This window comes from Perca fluviatilis, chromosome 1, assembly GCF_010015445.1.
Source record: "Perca fluviatilis chromosome 1, GENO_Pfluv_1.0, whole genome shotgun sequence".
Classification (NCBI taxonomy): domain Eukaryota; kingdom Metazoa; phylum Chordata; class Actinopteri; order Perciformes; family Percidae; genus Perca; species Perca fluviatilis.
Genome location: NC_053112.1, coordinates 1,549,812 through 1,577,311, shown reverse-complemented (window position 1 = coordinate 1,577,311; position 27,500 = coordinate 1,549,812). Strand labels below are relative to the sequence as shown.

The following is a 27,500-nucleotide window of genomic DNA, read 5'->3' as shown; positions in this document are numbered from 1 at the left end:
TAACAAGTATTTATTTAAGTAAAATGATAAGAGCATAAACGTACACGTGTCCGAAGGGAGTTAGGCACCAACGGCTTCTCATCAGCCTGAATTTTCTGGCTTATACATGAATTCATATATCAGTCTCTAATAGCATTTTGATTTGTTTATTAGAAGTTGGAGGAGTACCGTGGTTTAGACTTCGCCTCTCCTGGTTGGTGCACAGACTGGTCCCAGTCTTTCGGCACACTCCCTCTTCATCAGTTGTTAGGCAGACTTTAGCTATGCTGATGGTCAGAGAGAACAATGCGCTGCTGTTGTCCGTCACAGGTTGAGAAGTTACTTACTTTCATGGTCAAACTGATATCAAACTGATATTAACTTTGTTGCTGCACTCTTGTTGCTCTCTGACCACAGTCATACAGTGCTGCTTTCTGCATGTACAACAGTATCCTTTTTTTTTTAATTTTGCATGACTAAGCTGTCACGGTGCTCTTCCACTTAAACACACTAAACACACAATACTATTAAAACTATAATTTGTATCCTCATACAGCACAGCCAGCTTGACTGATTATTTTTATTTCTTACAGTCCCCACAAAGATAGTGAAACAAACCTGTGTGTCTGTGTGTGAAAAGTCAAAGTTTCTGCCCATCTGTGTGTGTGTGTGTGTGTGTGTGTGTGCTGTAAAGCTCTTCAGACTCAGCAGTTTTCTTTGGAGATTTTCAGGAAACACAGGAAGGACTCATGGGAGAGGAAGAGAGGGAGAAATACAGGAAGAGAGGGAGAGATACAGGAAGAGAGAGAGAGAGAGAGAGAGAGAGAGAGATGCTAAAAAAGGAGGAGAGGTGCAGAGAAAGAGATCAGAAGTCATGGAGTCGAGTCGGAGTCTGAAGCTGCCGTTGGTCTCTCTGATGATGATGATGATGATGATGGTGATGAAGATCTCTGCTGCATCACAACAGGTAGGATATCTCTCCTTTTACCGGACAAACGCCCGTCCACGCCACAGCTCTGGGACCATTGGGTGTGCATGCATGAGTACGGTAACTTCCTCTCTGTGAGTGCTGTTGGCTTTGAGTGACAGAATATACTGAATATACTGTCCGCTCGAATTATTATTTTTATTAAATGAATGCCTGCAGATGGCTGTTGTCGGGACATATGGGGCTACAGCAAGAAGTCTCACCTGGTGCCAGTTAAAATTTGGTGATAATATCTCATGAATCTATTATTTTACAGCTGATTTACAAGATCCTTAAATGATCCTGAAACCTTTCTGGATGACAGTGATTTAAATCAGCAGACTTCATACTTTATTCACTTTGATTATGAAGTTTAAAAATGTGATAAAGTGCTTGTGTGTGTGTGTGTGTGTGTGTGTGTGTGTGTGTGTGTGTGTGTGTCTGTGTATGTATGTATGTGTGTGTGTGTCTGTGTAACTGTGTAACTGTGTGCCAGTGTGTGTGTGTGTGTATGTGTGTGTGTATGTGTGTCTGTGTCTCTGTGTGTGTCTCTGTCTCTATGTTTCTGTGTGTGTGTATGTGTATGTTTGTATGTGTGTGTGTGTGTGTGTGTCTCTGTGTGTCTGTGTGTCTGTGTGTGTGTGTGTGTATGTGTGTGTGTGTGTGTGTGTGTGTGTGTGTGTGTGTGTATGCCTGTGTGTGTGTGTGTGTGTGTGTCTCTGTGTGTGTGTGTGTGTGTGTGTGTGTGTGTGTGTGTGTGTGTGTGTGTGTGTCTCTGTGTGTATATGTGTGTGTGTGTGTGTGTGTGTGTCTGAGTGTGTATATGTGAGTGTGTGTGAGTTTCCTGGGTGGATCAGATGGAGCTGATAACGACCACTTCCTGTTTACGCTCCACTCATGTCTCTGATGTTTGGATTCCTGAGAAAAGTTTCTCAGAAACTTTGTATTGTTTGATTATCATCTCTCCGCTATGATCCATTTCTAATGTTCGGTTACGGTTGAGTGTGAGACGTGTGAGTGTGTTGTGAGTGTGTAATGTATGACCTGAGTGTGTAATGTGTGAGTGTGTAATGTGTGAGTGTGTAATGTGTGACCTGAGTGTGTAATGTGTGAGTGTGTAATTGTGTGACCTGAGTGTGTAATGTGTGAGTGTGTAATGTGTGACCTGAGTGTGTAATGTGTGAGTGTGTAACGTGTGACCTGAGTGTGTAATGTGTGAGTGTGTAATGTGTGAGTGTGTAATGTGTGAGTGTGTAATGTGTGACCTGAGTGTGTAGAGTGTGTAACGGGTCTGTGTGTTTGGATCAGAACTTCTGCTCCAACTCCACCGTGTTGAGGACTCGGACCGCGTGCCACTCGTGCAACATCGGCGCGCTGATGTCATGTCCCTCCGGATACAGACGCACGCCTGGGTCCACCCAGCAGGACTGCAAGTAAGATACACACACACACACACACACACACACACACACACACACACACACACACACACACTCTTACATGCACACACACACACACACACACACACACACTCTTACATGCACACACACACACACACACACACACACACACACACACACATACACAACACACATGCACACACACACACACATTACACACACACACACACACATGCACAATAATACACACCTTCACACACACACACACATACACACACACACACACACACACACACACACACACTCTTACATGCACACACACACACACATACACACACTCTTACATGCACACACACACACACACACACACACACACACACACACACACACACACATGCACGCACACACATACACTCACACACACACATACACATGCACGCACACACATACACTCACACACACACTCATACACACACATGCACGCACACACACGTGCATGCACACAGATATTTGTGTGTCTGTGTGTGACAGATGTGTGTGTGTGTTTGTGACAGATGTGTGTGTGTCTGTGTGTGTTTGTGTGTCTGTGTGTGACAGATGTTTGTGTGTCTTTGTGTGACACATGTTTGTGTGTCTGTGTGTGTTTGTGTGTCTGTGTGTGACAGATGTTTGTGTGTCTTTGTGTGACACATGTTTGTGTGTCTGTGTGTGACAGATGTTTGTGTGTCTGTGTGTGACAGATGTTTGTGTGTCTTTTTGTGACAGATGTTTGTGTGTCTTTGTGTGACACATGTTTGTGTGTCTGTGTCTGACACATGTTTGTGTGTCTGTGTGTGATAGGTGTGTGTATCTGTGTCTGATACATGTTTGTGTGTCTGTGTGTTTGTGTGTCTGTGTGTAACACATGTTTGTGTGTCTGTGTGTGACACGTTTCTGTGTCTTTGTGTAACACATGTGTGTGTGTTTGTGTGTTACACATGTTTGTGTATCTGTTTCTGACACGTGTGTGTGTCTGTGTGTAACACATGTGTGTGTGTCTGTGTGTAACACATGTTTGTGTGTCTGTGTGTAACACATGTTTGTGTATCTGTTTCTGACACATGTTTGTGTGTCTGTGTGTAACACATGTTTGTGTGTCTGTGTGTGCAGGTACTACATCCGGACTCCGAACCTGAAGCTGCCGATCAGCGGCTGCTCCTTCGAGTGCTACAAGGAGGCCCAGGTGAATAGCTGCTGTCCAGGCTTCTGGGGGCCCGACTGTACCGGTGAGTGTGTGTGACAAGCATAGTGTGTCGAAACTTTACTAATGCTCTATTAAAATAACAATGAAATGCTGCGTTATTGACTTTAGACCAGGTTTTTGTTGGTCAATGGAGCGATCACTTCCCACTGCCTCTAGATAGCGAGAATGCACCTGAACACACCTCCCTGTAAGACCAGCACGCCCAGAATGCACCTGAACACACCTCCCTGTAAGACCAGCACGCCCAGAATGCACAGGTCTTAAACTAGCAAAGACACACTTGCGTCGGGCTTTGCGCTGCGCCAGGTGCAAGATATAGGGCCCCAAATGTTTATCTCTTTAGATCAAACAGATGTTGACAACATTTTCCTTTGGGGAGAAAATCTGAAGTTAGTAAAAAGGTTATGAACTGCAAGATATCCCAGAAAACCGCAGTATGTGTTACGATATTAGTTATGGATGCAGATCAACTTTGCACATTTTTCAATTGAAAAAAATTCTCGGAAGGGAGGACTTCTAACCCCCCCAACCCCCACCACCAAATACTAGCACTTCAATCATCCACAATCCCAGGGAAGACTTTTGAAAGGTTATCATGCAGAATGAGATCCGTTCAGACGGAGAGGTCCTGAACCAGGACTTTAAACTCTAAAGATAATCAGACTTGCACGAGAACTGATCCTGTAACTCTCACTCTCACAATACAGAGACACACACACACACACACACACACACACACACACACACACACACAGGAAAGCTTCTTTGTTCTTAGAAACTGTGAAGCTGTAGGACGACAGGAAGCAGATCATCCTGTCTCTCTGCAGAGTCTTAGTCAGCAGGACAGAAATGTGTTGATGCTCACACACACACACACACACACACACACACAACACACACACAGACACACGCAACCACACGCGCACACAGACATGGATGCTGAACAGGCCAACGGTTCACAGTTTTAAAAAAAGAGACGTAAAACAACGACAAAAGATGCAAAATGACTATGAATGTGCAAAACGTGTGAAAAGTGATGCATACGGGGTTGGGGGGTATTAAACCATTAATGATGGCTGCATTCCACTTAGGAGAGGTCCTGGTATTAAACCATTACTGATGGCTGCATTCCACTTAGGAGAGGTCCTGGTATTAAACCATTACTGATGGCTGCATTCCACTTAGGAGAGGCCCTGGTATTAAACCATTAATCTGGGCTCGACATAAGCAATGGCCCGATGGCCCGGGGCCAGTAAAAACGTATGTCGGGCTGGTTGCAGCCACAGACTGTGGCTCTGTCTGCTGCATCAGCAAACGTCATACAAAGTGGCACAAAGCGTGTGAATGCTAACATTTCACATTTTCACCTCAGGTAATTTATAACCAATTCATTTGGATACAAGCGTTGCATTTTGGAAGATAGATTGGATTCTGAATAGCGATGCCCGCGCTGCGCGCACACACACAGCAGGGCCGAGGTGTGTGCGTTACTTCACGCAGCACATGTAACTGACTGGAAACGTTACCAAGGATTATTTACCGCCAATGGCGCAGATGAACTAACGCTACACTCGTTACTGTAAGTAGCCTACAATAAAACCTCCATGATTAAAGAGTCAAAACTTATCAATAATCCACCTACCTGTTCTACAGTCAGAAACACGTACAAACCCATATTTCAGTCTGCGCTGTCCACTCTCGTCCACCGCGTTCACTGCATTCCACTTAGGAGAGACCCTGGTATTAAACCATTACTGATGGCTGCATTCCACTTAGGAGAGGCCCTGGTATTAAACCATTACTGATGGCTGCATTCCACTTAGGAGAGGTCCTGGTATTAAACCATTACTGATGGCTGCATTCCACTTAGGAGAGGTCCTGGTATTGTGCATGCTGACTCACTGAAATATCTTACTGGGACACTTGATGGAACTGAGCCATCGTTAAGGTTATCAATGTCAGCTGTGCTCTTCCTACTAAGACAAGTCAACATGACTGCTGTGGAAAAAGGTCCATAGTTATCAGGACTATCAGTCCATGTCCACAGAGTCTCGTGATGATGATCCAGGACGTGTCTGTTCCCTGAGAGAGAAACGAAGGAAACAGATCTGGTAATTAAAGAAGTGATGAGTCGTAGAAACAGAGACAGAGAGGGACGACAGGGAGGAAGGAAGTGGAGGGACAGCGTGTGCTGACAGTTTCCTGTTGTGTTCTCAGCGAGGCATTTGTGTTTTTTCGACAGACCCGGCAGTAACCCACGGAGACCGGGGGGTTCATGTCCTGTTGGAAGAGAAAAGGAAATCAGAGAGTTTTTTATTAAACTTTTAACGGAACAAATGGAACCGTTTGGCTGTGTCTCATTCCTCATACTTCCGTCAGTACGCTATTAATGTGCACTGACCACTTACACGCACACACACACATGCACACACACACACACGCACACACACAAACGCACATGCACACACACACACACACATGCGCGCACACACACACACACACACACACACACACACACACACACACACACTTCCTGCTGGTTAGTATTGTCCAAAAATGAACCCTGTGTGTCTCATTCCTCATCCTTCCATCATTACGCTGCACTGACCACTTCCTGCCGTATAGTGCCCACTGTGGATGGTTAGGATTGACCCAAAAGGAACGCTTACCGGAAATGCAACTCACGTGAACGACATTTTCCAGCCTGCTTCCCTGTATGCAAATGAGCAGCGGCCGGCTCGGCTCGCCACCTCTCAAAATCTGACAAAAATCTTTTAAGGCGGCGACACACCGAGCCGATAATCAGCAGCTGATGGCCGAGCACACAGCTCGTCCCCCCCCCCCCTCGTCAAAGCCAGGCGACAAAAGCACAAAGCAAGCCGATCCACTTTTCCATGTTGATAAGAGATTTAAAATGAGAAAATATAATGGGACAAAAAGAAAATCAAGGGACATTTAGAATAGATGAAAATGTGCGATTAATCGCGGGTTAACTATGACATTAATGCGATTAATTGCGAGTTAACTCGGACATTAATGCGATTAATTGCCAGTTAACTATGACATTAATGCGATTAATTGCGAGTTAAGTTTGATATTAATGCGATTAATCGTGAGTTAATTATGACATTAATGCGATTAATTGCGAGTTAACTATGACATTAATGCGATTAATTGTGAGTTAACTATGACATTAATGCGATTATTCGCGAGTTAACTATGACATTAATGCAATTAATTGCGAGTTAATTATGACATTAATGCAATTAATCGCGGGTTAACTATGACATTAATGCGATTAATCGCGAGTTAATTATGACATTAATGCAATTAATCGTGGGTTAACTATGACATTAATGCGATTAATCGCGAGTTAATTATGACATTAATGCAATTAATCGTGGGTTAACTATGACATTAATGCGATTAATCGCGAGTTAACTATGACATTAATGCGATTAATTGCGATTTAATATTTTAATTGTTTGACAGCACTAGTTTTTGTTACTCGTGTGTTTCATAATCTCTCCGAAATAATGTCAATGTCCAGCACTTTTGGTCAACCTGGTTGTTTTAAATGTGCTTTACAAATAAAGTTGGATTGGATTGGACTGGAGGAGTGTGTTCTGGTTCTGAGCGCTGGGCGTTTGGGTTTCAGAGTGTCCCGACCGGGCCGACAGACCCTGCAGCAACAGAGGAGTGTGTTCTGACGGCATGGGAGGAAACGGGACCTGCAGCTGTCAGGTAACACACCTGGATCTACACGTTCACTGTTGGATTAGAGTAACACTTCTGACTACACTTCCCACAATGCTTTAGGTCAGAGCCAACTTCGTGCACTGGGCAAGAGTCCAGCAGTTTTCTGTCGCTATGTCTTTTTGATTTAACATTTTTGTCGCTTTTATAATTGTGTCTCTGTGTGTGTATGTGTGTCTGCGCGCGTGTGTGTCTGCGTGCGTGTATGTGTGTGTGTGTGTGTCTGTGTGTGTGTGTGTGTCTGCGTGTGTGTGTGCGTGCGTGTATGTGTGTGTGTGTGTGTGTGTGTGTGTGTGTGTGTCTGTGTGTGTGTGTGTGTCTGTGTGTGTGTGTGTCTGCGTGCGTGTATGTGTGTGTGTGTGTGTCTGTGTGTGTACATCAGGTGGGTTTTGCAGGAACTGCGTGTGAGGACTGTTCTCCTGGTCGATACGGCTCCTCCTGCTCCTCAGGTAATTACATAATCACCTTCTTCTTCTTCTTCTCTTCTCTTGATATTTAAATGTTCATTCTTAGGGCCCCCTAACATTCTTCAGAGTTAAAGCCCCCCCCCTCTAACCTTCACCTAGAGGTATGAAAGTATGTAGACACATGTATCACATCGAAACTTACAAAAAAAGCCTCTTGGAGCCACACCCCCCCTAAACCCAACAGGAAGTCAGCCATTATGAATTTATTGTACAGTATAGCCTAATCTAAAGACCTTGTCACTGCCCGATGTGAGTCGAGCATGCTCAGATTTAAAACAGTTTACGCCATAACGTGTCTTACTGAAATATAAACATTTCTCTTTACATACAATAACAGAAGATGGAAATAATTTCAAAAACGTTGTAGCTGTCTATGATTGTTAGATTGTTAACGTTAGCTCAAAAAGCCGTTAGCATCTTGGAGGCTACTTGTCGCAAAGTGACGCATGCGCAACTCACATCGGCACTCGACTCACATTGGGCAGTGACAGACCAAAGCTAAATTGTGAAGCTTTTAATTTGAGATCACACGGTGTAGATTTCCACGTTGTTTCCTGGCCAAACAGGAAGTGTTTCTGTTTCCTGCAAGCTTGGTAAGCGAGCATCTGGAAAGTGAACCTCCTATGGGGGAGATTTTGATGCTACCAAGCCATCACCTCCCGTTAGCATCCCATTGACTCCCATTCATTCTGACGTCACTTTGACAGTGAATAACTTTACATCTGAAGAGTTTAAAGACTCTATTTGTCCGTTGTTTATTTCTAAAGAAACACGACAATGTATAAAAGGCTCCATTACCTTGTAGCTCACGTTATGGCTCCGTAGCAGACGTACTGTCACATAGTAGAGGTATTACCCAACGTGGCGTCATGACTTTGCGCAAACATATACGCCCACTTTTCCTAAAGCCAAGTGGCATGTTATCTGTACGTATTTTGAGCGTGTATGTCTACGCTGTGCCGTGCTATCGCAAGAACTTCACGCCTGTAAAAACAAAAAGGTTGGGTTTAGGAAAAGAACATTGGGGAAGGCTTTATTAAAAGATTTTCCACTGTCCCGGGTGAAAGTCCTGTGTTTTACCAATCCGTCACCACACCCCTTTCATACTACTTGCTATGGATACGAAAACGCAATAGCAACATAATGTAAGGCAATGGACGCCAAACGGCGTGGAAAAACTTGATAACACGAAAATAATGCCATACAAATTAGCGTGTACTATATACAACATTTTCAGGAGATCAGTCTGAATTACCGTATAGTACAGGAGAAGCTCACAGGCAGTTTGGACTTACATTAGCTGTTTAAGTTTAATTACTAATGTTAACTAGCATGTTAGTGATCAGTAATTAGCCTGTGTCTATGTTATCCAAGGGGGGTAAGCTTCGCTTCAGAACTCTAACCTCCTATGGCGCCATTTTGATGCTAACAAGCCATCACCTCCCGTTAGCATCCCATTGACTCCCATTCATTCTGACGTCACTTTGACAGAGAATAACTTTACATCTGAAGAGTTTAAAGACTCTATTTGTCCGTTGTTTATTTCTAAAGAAACACGACAATGTATAAAAGGCTCCATTACCTTGTACCTCACGTTACTGGCTACGCAATAGCAAAATAATGTAGGTCAATGGACGCGTAAAACTTGATAAATCAAAAATTCTATTATTTAACACATAATATCCATAAATTTAAAATAACTTCAAATCCAAAATATGATGTCATAATCCGCATTTTGTTGCAATAAAGTCCCATAATATATCTTAGGAGAAAGTTGCATAAATATCCCACATCGCATTTTTTAAGAAAACGTGTCGCATAATCAAGGATTTTTGCCCCACAACAATCACAAAAAACCTCTGTATTTTTCTGGAAGGGCTGAGTTATTCATGGTCGTGTTTCTTTAGAAATAAACAACGGACAAATAGAGTCTTTAAACTCTTCAGATGTAAAGTTATTCTCTTTCAAAGTGACGTCAGAATGAATGGGAGTCAATGGGATGCTAACGGGAGGTGATGGCTTGGTAGCATCAAAATGGCGCCATAGGAGCTACGTATTCCGGATGCTCGCTTACCCCACTTTGCAGGAAACAGAAAACACTTCCTGTTTGGCCAGTTAACGTGGAAATGCCCCGCCATGCCACGCCTATACCTACTCCGCATTTTTCTGGAAGGACTGGATAACACGCAAATAATGCCATACGAATTGGCGTGTCCTACATACGCCATTTTCAGGAGATCAGGCTGAATTACCGTATACAGGAGAAGCTCGCAGGCAGTTTGGACTCACATTTTATTAATTTTTTATTTTATTAGTTTATTTGTCAGGGACCATGCACAGTTCAAGCCCTGTACCAGAGTTAGCTATACAGCTAATTTACATCTGTGGTCCCTGGGCAAGGGACATACAAGGACAATACAGACAATACAGACAATACTATCAAAACAGATAAAAACTTAACAACAAATAACATGTGACAAGCTTTACATCACATATAAACCAGAATACAAAATATACATTCCATGTTATGAAACAATCAATGATCACATCGTTGATTTGCCTTCAGCCAAGTCTTTAAAGCGCCCATATTCTGCTCATTTTCAGGTTAATAATTGGATTTTAGAGGTTGTACCAGAATTACATGGTTTAATTATCTAAAAACACCATATTTTAGTTGTACTGCACATTGCTGCAGGTTCTCTTTTCACCCTGTGTTCAGGTCTCTGTTTTAGCTACAGAGTGAGACCTCTTTTCTTCTGTACTATCTTTGATTGCACTCGCACATTCTCAGTAGCTAAGATGTAGATCATGTCAGCTAGCTCCATAGACAGTAAAAGAAAGGCTGTTTCTCCAACTTCAGTCAGTTACAAGGCAGGATCAGCTGGGAGACTTCTTCTAAACCAGGGCGCACATGGAAGTAGTTCTTCTGGAGATTATGGTGAACTAGTGTGTGTTGTAGCAGTGCTTTGCTATTGAGAACGAGCTAGCATGCTGGCATGCTAACGGTTGCGGTTAGGCAGCTCGTTTTGGCTAGTGACGTAGAAAGCAGTGCCGATTTTGACCAGCTCACCAGGAGACTGAAGGCAGGACACATTCAGAAACTCATATCTCAACCTTGTCAAAGTCTGTATGTGTGTGGAAGCACCAGAGACACAAAATAACACCCCAAATCCCAGAAAAATGATTTCTTTTCATAATATGGACACTTTAAGGACATTTTAAAACTGCTGAGACTTACACAATCTCTAATGTGAAGTGGAATTAAGTTCCACTTTTTTACTGCAGTAAATGAAAAAGCTGATTGACCAAATGTAGTCTTCCTAAATTCAGTGTAACAATTCCCATTTCTTTGACTGTCTGTGGTCTCCTGTGTGTGCAGACTGTCCCTGTGTCCATTTCTTTGACTGTCTGTGGTTTCCTGTGTGTGCAGACTGTCCCTGTGTCCATTTCTTTGACTGTCTGTGGTTTCCTGTGTGCAGAGTGTCTCTGTGTCCATTTATTTGACTGTCTGTTGTCTCCTGTCTGTGCAGAGTGTCCCTGTGTCCATTTCTTTGACTGTCTGTGGTCTCCTGTGTGTGCAGAGTGTCTCTGTGTCCATCTTTGACTGTCTGTGGTCTCCTGTGTGCAGACTGTCCCTGTGTCCATTTCTTTGACTGTCTGTGGTTTCCTGTGTGCAGAGTGTCTCTGTGTCCATTTATTTGACTGTCTGTTGTCTCCTGTGTGTGCAGAGTGTCTCTGTGTCCACGGTCTGTGTGCCTCGGGTCTGAACGGGGACGGGAGATGCACCTGTTTCTCCGGATACACCGGGGACAACTGTGACCGAGGTCAGTTCCATTTGTGTGTGTCTGTCCCCTGTGTCTCAGAGTTACCTGAGTGTGTGTCTGTCCCCTGTGTCTCAGAGTTACCTGAGTGTGTGTCTGTCCCCTGTGTCCCAGAGTTACCTGAGTGTGTCTGTCCCCTGTGTGTCCCAGAGTTACCTGAGTGTGTGTCTGTCCCCTGTCTGTCCCAGAGTTGCCTGAGTGTGTGTCTGTCCCCTGTGTGTCTCAGAGTTACATGAGTGTGTGTCTGTGTCCCAGAGATACCTGAGTGTGTGTCTGTCCCCTGTGTGTCTCAGAGTTACATGAGTGTGTGTCTGTGTCCCAGAGATACCTGAGTGTGTGTCTGTCCCCTGTGTGTCCCAGAGTTACCTGAGTGTGTGTCTGTCCCCTGTGTGTCCCAGAGATACCTGAGTGTGTGTCTGTGTCTCAGAGTTACCTGAGTGTGTGTCTGTCCCCTGTCTGTCCCCTGTGTGTCCCAGAGATACCTGAGTGTGTGTCTGTGTCCCAGAGTTACCTGAGTGTGTGTCTGTCCCCTGTGTGTCCCAGAGATACCTGAGTGTGTGTCTGTCCCCTGTGTGTCCCAGAGTTACCTGAGTGTGTGTCTGTCCCCTGTGTGTCCCAGAGTTACCTGAGTGTGTGTCTGTCCCCTGTGTGTCCAAGAGATACCTGAGTGTGTGTCTGTCCCCTGTGTGTCCCAGAGTTACCTGAGTGTGTGTCTGTGTCCCAGAGTTACCTGAGTGTGTGTCTGTCCCCTGTGCGTCCCAGAGATACCTGAGTGTGTGTCTGTCCCCTGTGTGTCCCAGAGTTACCTGAGTGTGTGTCTGTCCCCCTGTGTTTCCCAGAGATATCTGAGTGTGTGTCTGTGTCCCAGAGTTACTATTTGTGTCTGTCCCCTGTGTGTCCCAGAGTTACCTGAGTGTGTGTCTGTCCCTTTGTGGTGTCCAGAGTTACCTGAGGTGTGTGTCTTCCCCTGTGTGTCCCAGAGTTATACCTGAGTGTGTGTCTGTCCCCTGTGTCTCCCAGAGTTACCTGAGTGTGTGTCTGTCCCCTGTGTGTCCCAGAGTTACCTGAGTGTGTGTCTGTCCCCTGTGTGTCCCAGAGTTACCTGAGTGTGTGTCTGTGTCCCAGAGTTACCTGAGTGTGTGTCTGTCCCCTGTGTGTCCCAGAGATACCTGACTGTGTGTCTGTGTCCCAGAGTTACCTGAGTGTGCGTCTGTCCCCTGTGTGTCCCAGAGTTACCTGAGTGTGTGTCTGTCCCCTGTGTGTCCCAGAGTTACCCTGAGGTGTGTGGTTCTGACCCCCCAGGGTTCCTGGAGTAAAAGGAAAGCACTGAGTTGAAACTCCAGTGAAATCTAACCTGTGTGGACCCTAGGAGCACTGAGGGAACCCCAGGGAAACCAAAAAGCACTCTGGAGGAAACCGAAACGGAGCACGGAACGAACCCGGAGGAAACCGAAACTTAGAAAGAATGGAGGGACCTGAAACCCAGGAGGGAAAGAACGAAACGGAAAGAATGAACCCTAGGGAAACGGAGGGACCAGAAAGAAAGACCCCAGGAAACAGGAACCCCAGAGCACGGAATGGACGGACACCTGAGACTGACCACCGACAGGCATGTGTGTGTGGCCCCAGACCAGGACCCAGTGGATCCCAGCCCCAGACCCCAGTGATCCCAGTGGAACCCCAGGAAACCCCTGTGTGTATCCCAGGAAACCCCAGTGTGGCCCCAGTGTGTGTGGACCCCAGGAATGTGTGGAAACCCCAGGAAACCCCTGGTGTGTGGAAACCCCTGTGGCCCCTGGAAACCCTCAGGGAAACTGGTGGCCCAGGGGGACGAAAGCAGCCCTGACTTGACACCCCAGAAGGAAGACCCAGAAGTGGGAGCCCAGCACAGCCCACACTTGAATCAAAGACTGTGCTCAAAATCAGGTTTCAGCGGGTAGCTACGGACGCAGGCGTGGCGACGAATTCTCATGGTCAGGAGTTTACGGAGGCTTTCGCCACGCCGAAATCCGCTGGGCCGCTCTACGATGACCGGGAACGTGAGAAATACCTAGAATAGAGTTATTACTTGAGTTACATGTTTTACTCGTTAACCGGTGTGTATGTGTGTGTGTGTGTGTGTGTTTGTGTGTGTGTATGTGTGTCTGATGTGTGTATGTTGTATTGAATGTGTGTATATGTGTTGTAGTTGGTGGTTTGTGGGGTGGTGTGTGTGTGGTGGATGTAGTGTGTGTGTGTTTTGTGTGTGTGTGCTTGTGTGTGTGTTTGTGTGTGTGTTTTTGTTGTGTGTGTAGGTGTATATGTGTATGTGTGTGTGTGTGATGTTTCTGTGTGTGTGTGTGTGTGTGTGTGTTTTCGTGTGTTGTTGTGTTGTATATGTGTGTGTGTGTGTGTGTGTGTGTATGGTTTGTGTGTGTATGTGTGGGTATTGGTGGTGTGTGTGTGTATGTTAGTGGTATGTGTGTGTGCTGTGTGTAGTGTGTGGTGTGTGGTGTGTGTGTGTGTGTATGTGTGTGGGGGGTGTGTGTGTGTGTGTGTGTGTTGGTGTGTATCTGTGTGTGTGTATATGGTTGTGTGTGTGTTGTCTCTGTGTGTGTGTCTCTGTGTGTGTATCTGTGTGTGTGTTCTGTGTGTGTGTGTGTGTGTGTGTGTAATTGTGTGTGTGTCTGTGTGTGTGTCTCTGTGTGTATCTGTGTGTGTATATGTGTGTGTGTGTGTCTCTGTGTGTGTGTCTCTGTGTGTGTCTCTGTGTGTGTGTCTCTGTGTGTGTGTCTCTGTGTGTGTCTCTGTGTGTGTCTCTGTGTGTGTGTCTCTGTGTGTGTCTCTGTGTGTGTGTCTCTGTGTGTGTCTCTGTGTGTGTCTCTGTGTGTCTCTGTGTGTGTATCTGTGTGTGTGTATCTGTTCAAAGGTCCTGACTCTGATGTTTGTCTCTGCAGCCATTAACCCGTGTCTCCGGCGGGTCTGCCACGTCCAGGCGTCCTGCGTCCACACCGGTCCCAACCAGCACCTGTGTGCCTGTAACCGTGGTTACAGCGGCGACGGACGGGTGTGCGTGGCGATCGACCCGTGTCAGAGCCGCCATGGAGGCTGCCACGCCGAGTCCACGCGCTGCGTCTACGATGGACCGGGAACGGTGAGAAATACTCCAGAATAGAGATTACTCTCAGTTACAGTTACATGTCTCCAGTCTCACTGTGTGTCTGTGTGTGTGTGTGTGTGTGTGTGTGTGTGTGTGTCTGTCTGTCTGTCTGTCTGTCTGTGTCTGTCTGTCTGTCTGTCTGTCTGTGTGTGTGTGTGTGTGTCTGTCTGTGTGTGTGTGTGTGTGTGTCTGTCTGTCTGTGTGTGTGTGTCTCTGTATGTCTGTGTGTGTGTGTGTTTGCCTCTGTATGTGTGTGTCTGTGTGTCTGTGTGTGTCTGTCTGTGTGTGTGTGTGTGTGTGTGTGTGTCTGTGTGTGTGTCTCTGTGTGTTTGTCTGTCGTTGTGTGTGTGTCTGTGTCTGTCTGTCTGTCTGTCTGTCTGTGTGTGTGTGTGTGTGTCTCTGTGTGTGTGTCTCTGTATGTTTGTCTGTCTGTGTGTGTGTGCGTGCATGTTTGTGTCTCTGTGTCTTTGTGTGTGTGTGTGTGTCTGTCTGTGTGTGTGTGTGTGTGCGTGCATTTGTGTGTCTCACTACGAGGTCTGTCTCCAGTATTACTGCGAGTGTCTCCCTGGTCTCTAACCTGTCTGTCTCTCTGTCTCCAGTCTCACTGTGAGTGTCTCCCTGGTTTCGAGCGTCTGTTGGACATGTCCTGCAGCCTGAGGGACGCCTGTAGACCCGACTCCTGCCACCGGGACGCTAACTGCACCACGGTCGGCCCGGACCGAGTCCAGTCAGTCCCTCTCTTTGTCTCTACCTGTCTATCTGTCCTTTTATTTTAATTTGGACCAGCTGGTGTCTCTGCACAGTTTATAGAATATATCAAGAAATATTATTCACTCAAAAATCCTTCATCAACGTCTTATTCGACACTTATGTGAATGTTTTGACATTTTTGTCACTTTTTTGTCACTTTTTTCACTTTTTGACAATTTTGTCACAATTTTGACATCTTCAGTAACTTTTATTTGATTTTTTTTTAGATTTGAGATTTTTTATTTTTTTTTTGTAATTTTGTTGTCACTTTTTTCCCTTTTATGACATATTTGACACCCTTTTTGTCACTTTTTCTAACATTTTTGTCACTTTTTGTATTATATCCTGAGTCGAGTGTATCGTTCCCTCCCTGACAGGTGTTTCTGACCGGGACGCTAACTGTACCACGGTTCTGGTTCTGTCTCTACCTGTCAATCTGCCCTTTTATTTTAATTTGGACCAGCTGGTGTCTTTGCACAGTTTATAGAAATAAAGAAATATTTTTCACTCAGAAAGCCTTAATCAACGTCTTTTTCGACACTTATGTGGCTTCCCCCGTTGTGTTTTTGTCACTGTTTCTGAACCTTTTGAAAAAAAATTTGTTTTATTTTGTTTTTACATTTGTCACTTTTTTCTGAGATTTTAATCACTTTTTGGACATTTTATTTCGAAATTTTTCACAATATTGTCACTTTTTTCACTTTTTAAATATTTTTTTCACTTTTTTTGTCATTTTTTGTCACTTTTTTCCCTTTTTTGAAATTTTGGTCACTTTCTATGAGATATTTGTCACTTTTTCAGGTGTTTGTGACAGATGTTTGTGACAGATGTTTGTGACAGATGTTTCTGACAGGTGTTTCTGACAGGTGTTTCTGACAGGTGTTTCTGACAGATGTTTCTGACAGGTGTTTCTGACAGGTGTTTCTGACAGGTGTTTCTGACAGATGTTTCTGACAGATGTTTCTGACAGGTGTTTCTGACAGATGTTTCTGACAGGTGTTTCTGACAGGTGTTTCTGACAGGTGTTTCTGACAGATGTTTCTGACAGATGTTTCTGACAGGTGTTTCTGACAGATGTTTCTGACAGATGTTTCTGACAGGTGTTTCTGACAGGTGTTTCTGACAGATGTTTCTGACAGGTGTTTCTGACAGATGTTTCTGACAGGTGTTTCTGACAGATGTTTCTGACAGGTGTTTCTGACAGATGTTTCTGACAGATGTTTCTGACAGGTGTTTCTGACAGGTGTTTCTGACAGATGTTTCTGACAGATGTTTCTGACAGGTGTTTCTGACAGGTGTTTCTGACAGATGTTTCTGACAGATGTTTCTGACAGGTGTTTCTGACAGGTGTTTCTGACAGATGTTTCTGACAGGTGTTTCTGACAGATGTTTCTGACAGGTGTTTCTGGCGTGTCTCGTGTCCCTCAGGTGCACCTGTCTCCAGGGTTACCTTGGTAACGGTAAAGTGTGTTACGGCAACATCGTCCAGCGTCTGAACGAGCTGAACACGGAGCCGGGAGGACAGTGGAGCGGCCAGCTGAGCAGCGCCATCACTCTGCTCGGTACCTTTTTACAGTTATCAGGGCCAATGGAGGTGGGGGGCTGGGCTCGAACCACCGGCTCTACCAAACATATAAAACGCTGTGTGCCATACCAGATATACTCCGTACGTTTGGTTCGACTGAAGACTAACAATACTACGTGATATTTATCACATTAGATGAGTAATATTCTCTCTTTGAGTCGGGGGCCCATATATAGAGGTTTGGTCCTTGACCCAGTGGGCCGCACGTTCGACTCCGACCTGCGGCCCTTTGCTGCATGTCATTCCCCCCCCCCCCCTCTCTCTCCTTTCATGTCTTCAGCTGTCCTTTCAAAATAAAGGTCAAAAATGCACCAAAGATATTCTTTAGGGGAGCCAGAGGGGGGTCCAGGCTTCATATTACATTAAAACTAATTGTTCTGTGTCTTCCATGTGTGTGTGTGTGTGTGTGTGTGTGTGTGTGTGTGTGTGTGTGTGTCTGTGTGTGTGTGTGTGTGTGTGTGTCTCTGTGTGTGTGTGTGTGTCTCCAGGTCCTCTGGTCTGGCAGCTCCAGAATTTGGGACCTTTCACTCTGTTTGTCCCGATCAACAAAGGCTTCAAAGGAACTTCAGTAAGATCATTTCATTCATCCTGTAGTTAATGGTCTGTCTGTCTGTCTGTCTGTCTGTCTCTCTGTCTCTCTGTCTATCTCTCTGTCTCTTTAACTTGTCTGTCTGTCTCTCTGTCTCTTTAACTTGTCTGTCTGTCTCTTTAACCTGTCTCTCTAATATGTCTGTCTCTCTAACCTGTCTGTCTGTCTGTCTGTCTGTCTGTCTGTCTTTCTCTCTAACCTGTCTGTCTGTCTGTCTCTTTAACCTGTCTGTCTATCTCTCTAATATGTCTATCTCTCTAACCTGACTGTCTGTCTCTCTCTAACCTGTTTGTTTGTGTGTCTCTCTGACTGTCTGTCTGTCTCTTTAATCTGCCTGTCTGTCCCTCAGCTGAAGACGCTGACTGCTGATTCGTCTAAAGCTAAGTACCTGTGTAAGATGCACCTGGTTGCCGGGGTGATGCCGTTTGACACTCTGAAGAAAACGGACGTCTTCTACACCCTGACGGGAAAATCAGCCGAGACGGACACATCAGAGGGGGTGAGACAGGTGTTATATCATCAGAGGGGTGAGACAGTTAATACATCATCAGAGGGGTGAGACAGGTATTACATCATCAGAGGGGGTGAGACAGGTATTATATTATCAGAGGGGGTGAGACAGGTATTATATAATCAGAGGGGGTGAGACAGGTATTACATCATCAGAGGGGGTGAGACAGGTGTTATATTATCAGAAGGGTGAGACAGGTGTTATATCATCAGAGGGGTGAGACAGGTATTATATGATCAGAGGGGGTGAGACAGGTATTACATCATCAAAGGGGGTGGGACAGGTGTTACATTAATGAGAGGGGGTGAGACAGGTAGAGGGGGTATTAAGCCGTGTCTGTCTCCCAGGACCTCCAGACTAAGATCCGTCTCCATGGCAGCAGGAAGAAGGGCGTGATCCTACAGCCTGACCTGTTGGCGTCTAACGGGATGATCCACGTCATCAACAAGCTGATGGACAGCGTGGCGCCCACTGTGGACAGCGACTCGGAGGTGAGACAGACGCTTCATCCTTTATCAGTCTCATCAGCACAGCTGCTGCGTTTAATACAAGAAGAAGTACTCAGTGGGGGGATCGATACAGCATAATATCGCGATATATAATAATATTGTATCGTGACATAAGTATCGCGATGATATGTTATTGCGACATAAGTATTGTGATATTTTATCGTGATTATATTGTATCGTGACATAAGTATTGTGGTAATATCGTATCATAAGGATATCGTATCGTGACATATGTATCGTTTTGATATTGTATCGTGGCATAAGTATTGTGATATTTTATCGTGATTATATTGTATCGTGATATAAGTATTGTGATATTTTATCGTGATTATATTGTATCGTGACATAAGTATCGTGGTAATATCGTATCATGAGGATATTGTATCGTGACATACGTATCCTGATATTGTATGGTGAGGATATCGTATCGTGACATAAGTACCGTGATATTGTATCGTGAGGATATCGTATCGTGGCATAAGTAGTGTGGTAATTTCATATCGTGAGGATATCGTATCATGATGATATTGTATCGTGACATAATTATTGTGATATAAGTATCGTGACATAAGTATCGTGAGATAAGTATCATGGTAATATCGTATCGTGACCTAAGTATCGTAATATTGTATCATGAGGATATCGTATCGTGACATAAGTATTGTGATATTGTATCGTGAGGATATCATATCGTGACATAAGTATCGTGATATTGTATTGTGGTGGTATTGTATCGTGGTGATATTGTATCGTGGTGATATTGTATCGTGGTGATATTGTATCGTGGTGATATCGTATCATGACATAATTGTTGCGTGCTACGTACATAGCAGTATTGTGATGATATCGTGATCGTGGATGAGTAGTCGTGATCCGGCATCAGAATCATTGAGGTCGTATCGTGATGAGGTCATATTGTGATGAGGTCGTATCGTGATGAGGTCGTATCGTGACATAAGAATCTTGATGAGGTCGTATCGTGATGAGGTTGTATCGTGATGAGGTCATATTGTGATGAGGTCATATCGTGATGAGGTCGTATCGTGACATAAGTATCGTGATGAGGTCGTATCGTGACATAAGTATCGTGATGAGGTCGTATCGTGATGAGGTCGTATCGTGATGAGGTTGTATCGTGATGAGGTCGTATCGTGATGAGGTCGTATCGTGATGAGGTCATATTGTGATGAGGTCGTATCGTGACATAAGTATCGTGATGAGGTCTTATCGTGATGAGGTCGTATCGTGATGAGGTCATATTGTGATGAGGTCATATCGTGATGAGGTCGTATCGTGACATAAGAATCTTGATGAGGTCGTATCGTGATGAGGTCGTATCGTGATGAGGTCGTATCGTGATGAGGTCGTATCGTGATGAGGTCATATTGTGATGAGGTCATATCGTGTTGAGGTCGTATTGTGACATAAGTATCGTGATGAGGTCGTATCGTGACATAAGTATCGTGATGAGGTCGTATCGTGATGAGGTTGTATCGTGATGAGGTTGTATCGTGACATAAGTATCGTGATGAGGTCTATCGTATCGTGGCGATCGTGGACGCAGGTCGACGTATCGTGACATAAGTATCGTGATGAGGTCGTATCGTGACATAAGTATCGTGATGAGGTCATATCGTGATGAGGTCGTATCATCGGTTCATCTTTTATCTTTCACCTTCATGCTGCTACTAGTTCATGTCAAACATGTTTAAAGGTCCCAAATTGTTAAAAGTGAGACTTCCACGTCTCTTTTGATTATCAAGAAGAAGGAAAGTTTAGGTTCTGTGTGTTTTTTTTAATGGGAAATAATTTTTCATCTTTCACTAGTATTTAGTTTATTTTAATTGTTTTTCAGCAAAAAACAAAATGGGGAGAAATGACATGAAAGGTGTTGTGTGTGTTCTCAGGAGAATCTGATGAAGATCATTTCTGACTACGGGAAATTTGACAAGTTCAAGTCGTTGCTGGAGGTACGTGGAGATCTCAGGTCTTCTGTCGATTCCTGCAAACACTGGCGGAGCTCGCTGGACCACAGATGCATTCTGGGATAGGAGACTAAACTCCCTGAGTGGTTTGTGCCACGGAGGAACAGGAGATTGATTCATCAGATAGTCCTGTTGGTTTGGGGGGGGGTGACTTGTGTCTGTGTGTGTGTGTGTGTCTGTGTGTGTGTCTATATATGTGTGTGTGTGTGTCTGTGTGTGTGTATGTGTGTGTGTCTGTGTGTGTGTCTGTGTGTGTGTCTATATATGTGTGTGTGTGTGTGTCTGTGTGTGTGTATGTGTGTGTGTCTGTGTGTGTGTCTATATATATGTGTGTGTGTGTGTGTGTCTTTGTGTGTGTGTGTCTGTGTGTGTGTGTCTATGTGCGTGTGTGTGTGAGTATGTGTGGGTGTGTCTGTGTGTATGTGTGTGTGTCTGTGTGTGTGTCTTTGTGTGTGTCTATATGTGTGTGTGTGTGTCTGTGTGTGTGTGTGTGTGTGTCTGTGTGAGTGTGTATCTGTGTGTCTTTGTCTGTGTGTCGGTCTGTCTGTACTCGTGCGTGTGTGTGTCTGTGGTGTGTGTGTGTGTGCGTGTGTGTCTGTGTGTGTGTGTCTGTGTGAGTGTGAGTGTCTGTCTGTCTGTGCATGTGTGTGTCTGTGTGCGTGTGTGTGTGTGTGTGCGTGTGTGTGTCTTTGCGTGTGTGTTTGTGTGTGTCTGTGTGCGTGTGTGCGTTTGTGTGTGTCTTTGCGTGTGTCTGTGTGCGAATGTGTGCATGTTTGTTGTGTGTGTGTGTGTGTGTGTGTGTGTGTGTGTGTGTGTCCGTGTGTCGTGTCTGTGTCTTTGCTTGTGCGTGGTATGGTGTGCTGTGATGCGTGTGTGTCTGTGTTTGTGTGTGTGTGTTTGTGTGTGTGTGTGTGTTTGTGTGTGTGTGTGTGTATGTCTGTGTTTGTGTGTGTGTGTGTGTGTGTGTCTGTGTGCGTGTGTGTGCGTGTGTGTGTGTCTTCTCTGAAATCACAGAGAGTTGATTAGAAAATCAGACCATTTAAGTAGGGATGCACCGAATCCATATTTTTAAAAGAGACTTCAGATACAGTATTAGTGGAGAGGAAATACCTGAAAGGAAATACCTGAAAGAACCTGAGCAGGCCTGCCTTGTGGTAACATCCAAATTTTCTTCATAATTAACAATATTTCCAGCGTGTAGCTTGCTAGCTACCAGGTTGTTGTCATTTCCTGAAGAGAACGGAGTTTGAGACCAGAAACACACGCAGAGAGAGAGGAAGTTTATCCTGGAAATGTTCTTCTGTTGATCCAGACTAAAGCTCTGAGGAACTGTGTTTAAATACACAACCACTACATATGTGGTTTAAATACGCAACCACTACATATGTGGTTTGAATACGCAACCACTACATATGTGGTTTAAATACACAACCACTACATATGTGGTTTGAATACGCAACCACTACATATGTGGTTTAAACACACAACCACTACATATGTGGTTTAAATACACAACCACTACATATGTGGTTTAAACACACAACCACTACATATGTGGTTTAAACACACAACCACTACATATGTGGTTTAAATACACAACCACTACATATGTGGTTTAAATACACAACCACTACATATGTGGTTTAAACACACAACCACTACATATGTGGTTTAAATACACAACCACTACATATGTGGTTTAAATACACAACCACTACATATGTGGTTTAAATACACAACCACTACATATGTGGTTTAAATACACAACCACTACATATGTGGTTTAAACACACAACCACTACATATGTGGTTTAAATACGCAACCACTACATATGTGGATTAAATACGCAACCACTACATATGTGGTTTAAACACACAACCACTACATATGTGGTTTAAACACACAACCACTACATATGTGACTGTGTCTGTCTGCAGAAAGCTGATCTGGTCTCGGTCCTGGACCGTCCCGGGCCCATCACCATCTTTGCTCCGAGCAGCTCGGCCTTCGCCCTCATGCCCGACGGTCACCTGACGCACCTGAGCAGCGCCGAGGTCACTGAAATGTCTGTCTGTCTGTCTGTCTGTCTGTCTGTCTGTCTGTCTGTCTGTCTGTCTGTCTGTCTGTCTGTTCGTCTGTCTGTCTGTCTGTCTATCTCTCTGTATGTCTGTAGCCTATGTCTCTCTGTCTCTCTGACTCTCTGTCTGTCTTTCTTTCTGCCTGTCTGTCTGTCTGTCTGTCTGTCTGTCTGTCTGTCTGTCTCTGTCTATGTCTCTGTCTGTCTGTAGCCTATGTCTCTCTGTCTGTCTTTCTTTCTGTCTGTCTGTCTGTCTGTCTGTCTGTCTGTCTCTGTCTATGTCTCTGTCTGTCTGTAGCCTATGTCTCTCTGTCTGTCTGCCTGTCTCACTCTCTGTCTGTCTGTCTGTCTGTCTGTCTCTCTGTCTCTCACAGAAACAAGTCTTCACTTTTATTTTGAAAATTCAGTTAAACGTCTAAACATTTCTAAAACACTTTTATTTTGAAACTCCAGGGTCTCCACAAACTGGTGGAGCTGCTGAGGAACCACATCGTCCCATCCACTGCCGTGAGTACAAGTCTAAATATTAACACTATATCATATATATACAGTATATATATATATACTGTATATATATATAGTATATATATATGTGTGTGTGTGTGTTACATGCCTGGCCCCGTGATGATTGGTGTTCCTGTCTCTAAAGCTGGAGGTGTTTAATGCCGTGTCCGGTCCCAGGCTTGTGACGATGGCCAATCAGGTTCTGACCATCAACGTGACGGAGAACGTAAGTTTGGATCCCAGACCGTCTCGGTCGGTGTAAACGGTCAGTTTGGATCACAGACAGTTGGAAAAACAGAAAAATGGCATCAACTATCCAGTTTTTCATTTCTTTATTTTTTCGCTTTGACAAATTATAAAATGTTGATCTTTTAAGCTGTTTTTCCAATTTTCAGTTTTTTATTCAGAAAGGATCAGAAGTTGAGAAAATTACAAAATTGCGTCCGAGCTCCAATTATTCAATACTGCCAATGGTATTCTCTAAACGTTTTTCTTACTTTTCTCCTTTTTTCAGCGTTTTTGGCTCCTTTTTTCCCTTCGGAAAAGATCAGAAATCACAGAGTCTTAGTTATAAAATCTGACCTAATATTTAACAATCTTAACGTTTCGTAACAAGGTTTTTTTTCTTATTTTTTTCAACTTTTTGTCGTTTTTTTCTTATTTTTACCTATTTTGTTCCTTTTTTCAGCGTTTTTAGCGAAGATTCTCGATATTTTAAATCTTTTTTTCCAACATTTTTGTCACATTTTTCTTATTTTTCTCCTTTTTTCAGTGTTTTTGTTGGCGTTTTTCCCATAAAATCTGACCTAATATTTAACAATCTTAACGTTTCGTAACGAGGCCTTCTGCAACTTCGTGACGTTTTCTGTGTTTGAAAGACGCGGTATGAATAAAGTTTTATTGGACAGGCTGTCGTAACGCGGCTGCTTGTTTCGGTGTCCAGGGTCAGATTTTGGTGAACGGCGCCGCGGTGCTGGAGGCCGCGGTGGAAGCTAAGAACGGGCGCCTGTACGTGGTGGACGGGGTCCTGACTCCGCCCTCCATCCTGCCGGTGCTGCCTCACCGCTGTGATGTCACTGAGAACAAGATCATCAAGGTGTGTGGGAGACTCTGGGAGACTTGGGGAGACTGTGGGACACTGTGGGAGACTGTGGGAGACTGTGGGAGACTGGGAGACTGTGGTAGACTGTGGGAGACTTTGGGAGACTCTGGGAGACTTGGGGAGACTGTGGGAGACTGGGAGACTGTGGTAGACTGTGGGAGACTCTGGGAGACTTTGGGAGACTCTGGGAGACTTTGGGAGACTCTGAGAGACTGTGGGAGACTGTGGGAGACTGTGGGAGACTGGGAGACAGTGGGAGACTGGGAGACAGTGGGAGACTGTGGTAGACTGTGGGAGACTCTGGGAGACTTTGGGAGACTCTGAGAGACTTTGGGAGACTCTGGGAGACTCGAGGAGACTGGGAGACTGTGGGAGATTCTGGGAGACTCTGGGAGACTCGGGGAGACTTTGGGAGACTGTGGGAGACTAGCAGAGACTGTGCAAGACTGTGGGAGACTCTAGGAGACTATGGGAGACTAGTAGAGACTCTGGGAGACTCTGATGGACTCTGATGGACTCTGATAGACTCTGGGAGACTCTGATATACTCTGAGAGACTCTGATAGACTCTGATATACTCTGGAAGACTCTGGGAGACTCTGATAGACTCTGGGAGACTCTGATATACTCTGAGAGACTCTGATAGACTCTGGGAGACTCTGATATACTCTGAGAGACTCTGATAGACTCTGATATACTCTGGAAGACTCTTGGAGACTGTGGGAGACTCTGGGAGACTATGGGAGACTTTGGGAGATTCAGGGATGAAGTTTCAGCATCGCTGCATGTATTGTTCAGAGATGGCAAAAGTACTCACTTCCCGTACTTAAGTAGAAGTACAGATACTTGTGTTAAAAAATACTCTGGTAAAAGTAGAAGTACTGATTTAACTTCTTTACTTAAGTAAAAGTAACAAAGTACAGGCTTTGAAATGTACTTAAAGTATAAAAGTAAAAGTAGCCTTGCGAATTTTTTATGCAAAGCTACCTGGACCACACACGTTACTAGAGTGCTAGATGAGAAACTTCAGTGGACATAAAAACCAGGCTCTTTATATGCCATTGTCTACATTTTAAATGGATGTCTGCCAAACATCACATATATGATTATTGTGACAGAGACTGGGACTCCATCTTAATAAGATTCTGACTGAGTAGCAAGATATGAATTCAATTGTGATTCTGTGAGAATTCACAGATCCATACTTGATGCCTCCTAGCCTATCTCAAACATCTCTCTCAGATAAGGCCAGGGATGATTGGGAATGTCTTGCTGCTTGTCTGCCTAATCTCTAGGATCTCCGTTTTCTTCATTTTCAATCATGTCGCCGTCCATACTACTAGTGCTAACGTTACCACCATCATGCTGCAATTATTTGCCGCAAATGAATGCAGAATGCGGCCGAATCTGTCGAGTCGTCTTGTAGTGGTGCGTTACATGCAACGTAGCCTACAGTATATTCCCATCCAATTAGATTGAATTCAGTATTGATCACGTGAAAAATAATAACGGTAACTCCAGTGAAATTATTTGAAATTTGCTAGTGAGGACTAGATTAGGACCGTATTTAAAGCTGATGCTGGTTTCAAACTTCCCCCGCCCCCCAGGTGTGTCTGTAAAACACGGACAACTTCTCTCTTTTGATGCTTGTGAATGACGTTGCGTGTAGCAACGTGAGACCTAGCTAACAGGTGAAGAACACAAACAACTAAATCACTAGCTAACCTACTTTAACTGTGCAGGAACTATAGACCAATACAACAACAGGCTTACATTAACTGACAACATAAGTTATACGACTTACAGTTCTCAAGGACGCACACACACGATCTCAACTGATTATCCTCCGGACAGCAGTCTCTCTTTCTTTTCTCTATTTTTTCTGTGTAGGCCGCGCCGCAGCGCGGAGTGGGGGGTGCTGTCCGCCGCTTATTCTCCGACATTACGACCTCTTGTACAAAACTAAAGTAACGAGCCAATTTTTAAAATGTAAGGAGTAGAAAGTACCGATATTCGTGTTAAAATGTAAGGAGTAAAAGTAAAAAGTCGCCACAAAAAAAAATAGTAAAGTAAAGTAGAAATATCCAAAAAATCTACTTAAGTACAGTAACGAAGTATTTGTACTTCGTTACTTCCCATCTCTGGTATTGTTTGTGTGATTGTGTGATTGTGTGATGATCTTTTCGTTGTCAGGGTGAATGTGTCGGCTGCTCCAAAGTCAAACTGTCTCAGTGCTCAACGGGAGTTTATACGGTAAGAGTTTATACGGTAAGACTTTATACGGTAAGACTTTATACGGTATGAGATTTGGTAAGAGTTTATATGGTAAGAGTTTATACGGTAAGAGTTTATATGGTAAGAGTTTATATGGTAAGAGTTTATATGGTAAGAGTTTATACGGTAAGAGTTTATACGGTAAGACTTTATACGGTATGAGATTTGGTAAGAGTTTATATGGTAAGAGTTTATACGGTAAGAGTTTATACGGTAAGACTTTATACGGTATGAGATTTGGTAAGAGTTTATATGGTAAGAGTTTATACGGTAAGAGTTTATATGGTAAGAGTTTATACGGTAAGAGTTTATATGGTAAGAGTTTATACGGTAAGAGTTTATATGGTAAGAGTTTATACGGTAAGAGTTTATACGGTAAGAGTTTATACGGTAAGAGTTTATACGGTAAGAGATTTGGTAAGAGTTTATATGGTAAGAGTTTATACGGTAAGAGTTTATATGGTAAGAGTTTATACGGTAAGAGTTTATACGGTAAGAGTTTATACGGTAAGAGTTTATACGGTAAGGGTTTATACGGTAAGATGTCTCCGTCTCATCGACCAGCAGCTGCAGAAATGAACGCATTATTATCGACTGATAAATCATCCATTCATCTGTTTCAATCTGTTTTAATGATAAAACTGGTAAACATTGGGTGATGTCAGCTCGTTAAATGTGAATATACGGTATGAGATTTGGTAAGAGTTTATACGGTAAGAGTTTATACGGTAAGAGTTTATATGGTAAGAGTTTATACGGTAAGAGTTTATACGGTAAGAGTTTATACGGTAAGAGTTTATACGGTAAGAGATTTGGTAAGAGTTTATATGGTAAGAGTTTAT

General features: G+C 44.0%; 1 protein-coding gene across 1 annotated transcript in view; it reads left to right on the top strand.

The window, feature by feature from the left end:
* Positions 1 to 816: 816 nt before the first annotated feature.
* Positions 817 to 27,500, top strand: part of stab2 (stabilin 2) — a 106,079-nt gene continuing 79,395 nt past the window's right edge. The window contains exons 1-21 of the mRNA XM_039803728.1: positions 817 to 946; positions 2,255 to 2,379; positions 3,496 to 3,611; positions 7,248 to 7,333; positions 7,728 to 7,794; positions 11,541 to 11,636; positions 12,826 to 12,890; positions 13,263 to 13,450; positions 13,560 to 13,672; positions 14,570 to 14,766; positions 15,372 to 15,499; positions 16,951 to 17,084; positions 17,596 to 17,675; positions 18,046 to 18,195; positions 18,555 to 18,698; positions 20,624 to 20,686; positions 22,640 to 22,756; positions 23,233 to 23,286; positions 23,429 to 23,509; positions 24,227 to 24,379; positions 26,578 to 26,637. Of these exons, the coding sequence (XP_039659662.1) occupies positions 854 to 946; positions 2,255 to 2,379; positions 3,496 to 3,611; positions 7,248 to 7,333; positions 7,728 to 7,794; positions 11,541 to 11,636; positions 12,826 to 12,890; positions 13,263 to 13,450; positions 13,560 to 13,672; positions 14,570 to 14,766; positions 15,372 to 15,499; positions 16,951 to 17,084; positions 17,596 to 17,675; positions 18,046 to 18,195; positions 18,555 to 18,698; positions 20,624 to 20,686; positions 22,640 to 22,756; positions 23,233 to 23,286; positions 23,429 to 23,509; positions 24,227 to 24,379; positions 26,578 to 26,637 (2,310 nt within the window). The 5' untranslated portion in view covers positions 817 to 853. The remainder of the gene's footprint in view (positions 947 to 2,254; positions 2,380 to 3,495; positions 3,612 to 7,247; positions 7,334 to 7,727; positions 7,795 to 11,540; positions 11,637 to 12,825; positions 12,891 to 13,262; positions 13,451 to 13,559; positions 13,673 to 14,569; positions 14,767 to 15,371; positions 15,500 to 16,950; positions 17,085 to 17,595; positions 17,676 to 18,045; positions 18,196 to 18,554; positions 18,699 to 20,623; positions 20,687 to 22,639; positions 22,757 to 23,232; positions 23,287 to 23,428; positions 23,510 to 24,226; positions 24,380 to 26,577; positions 26,638 to 27,500) is intronic.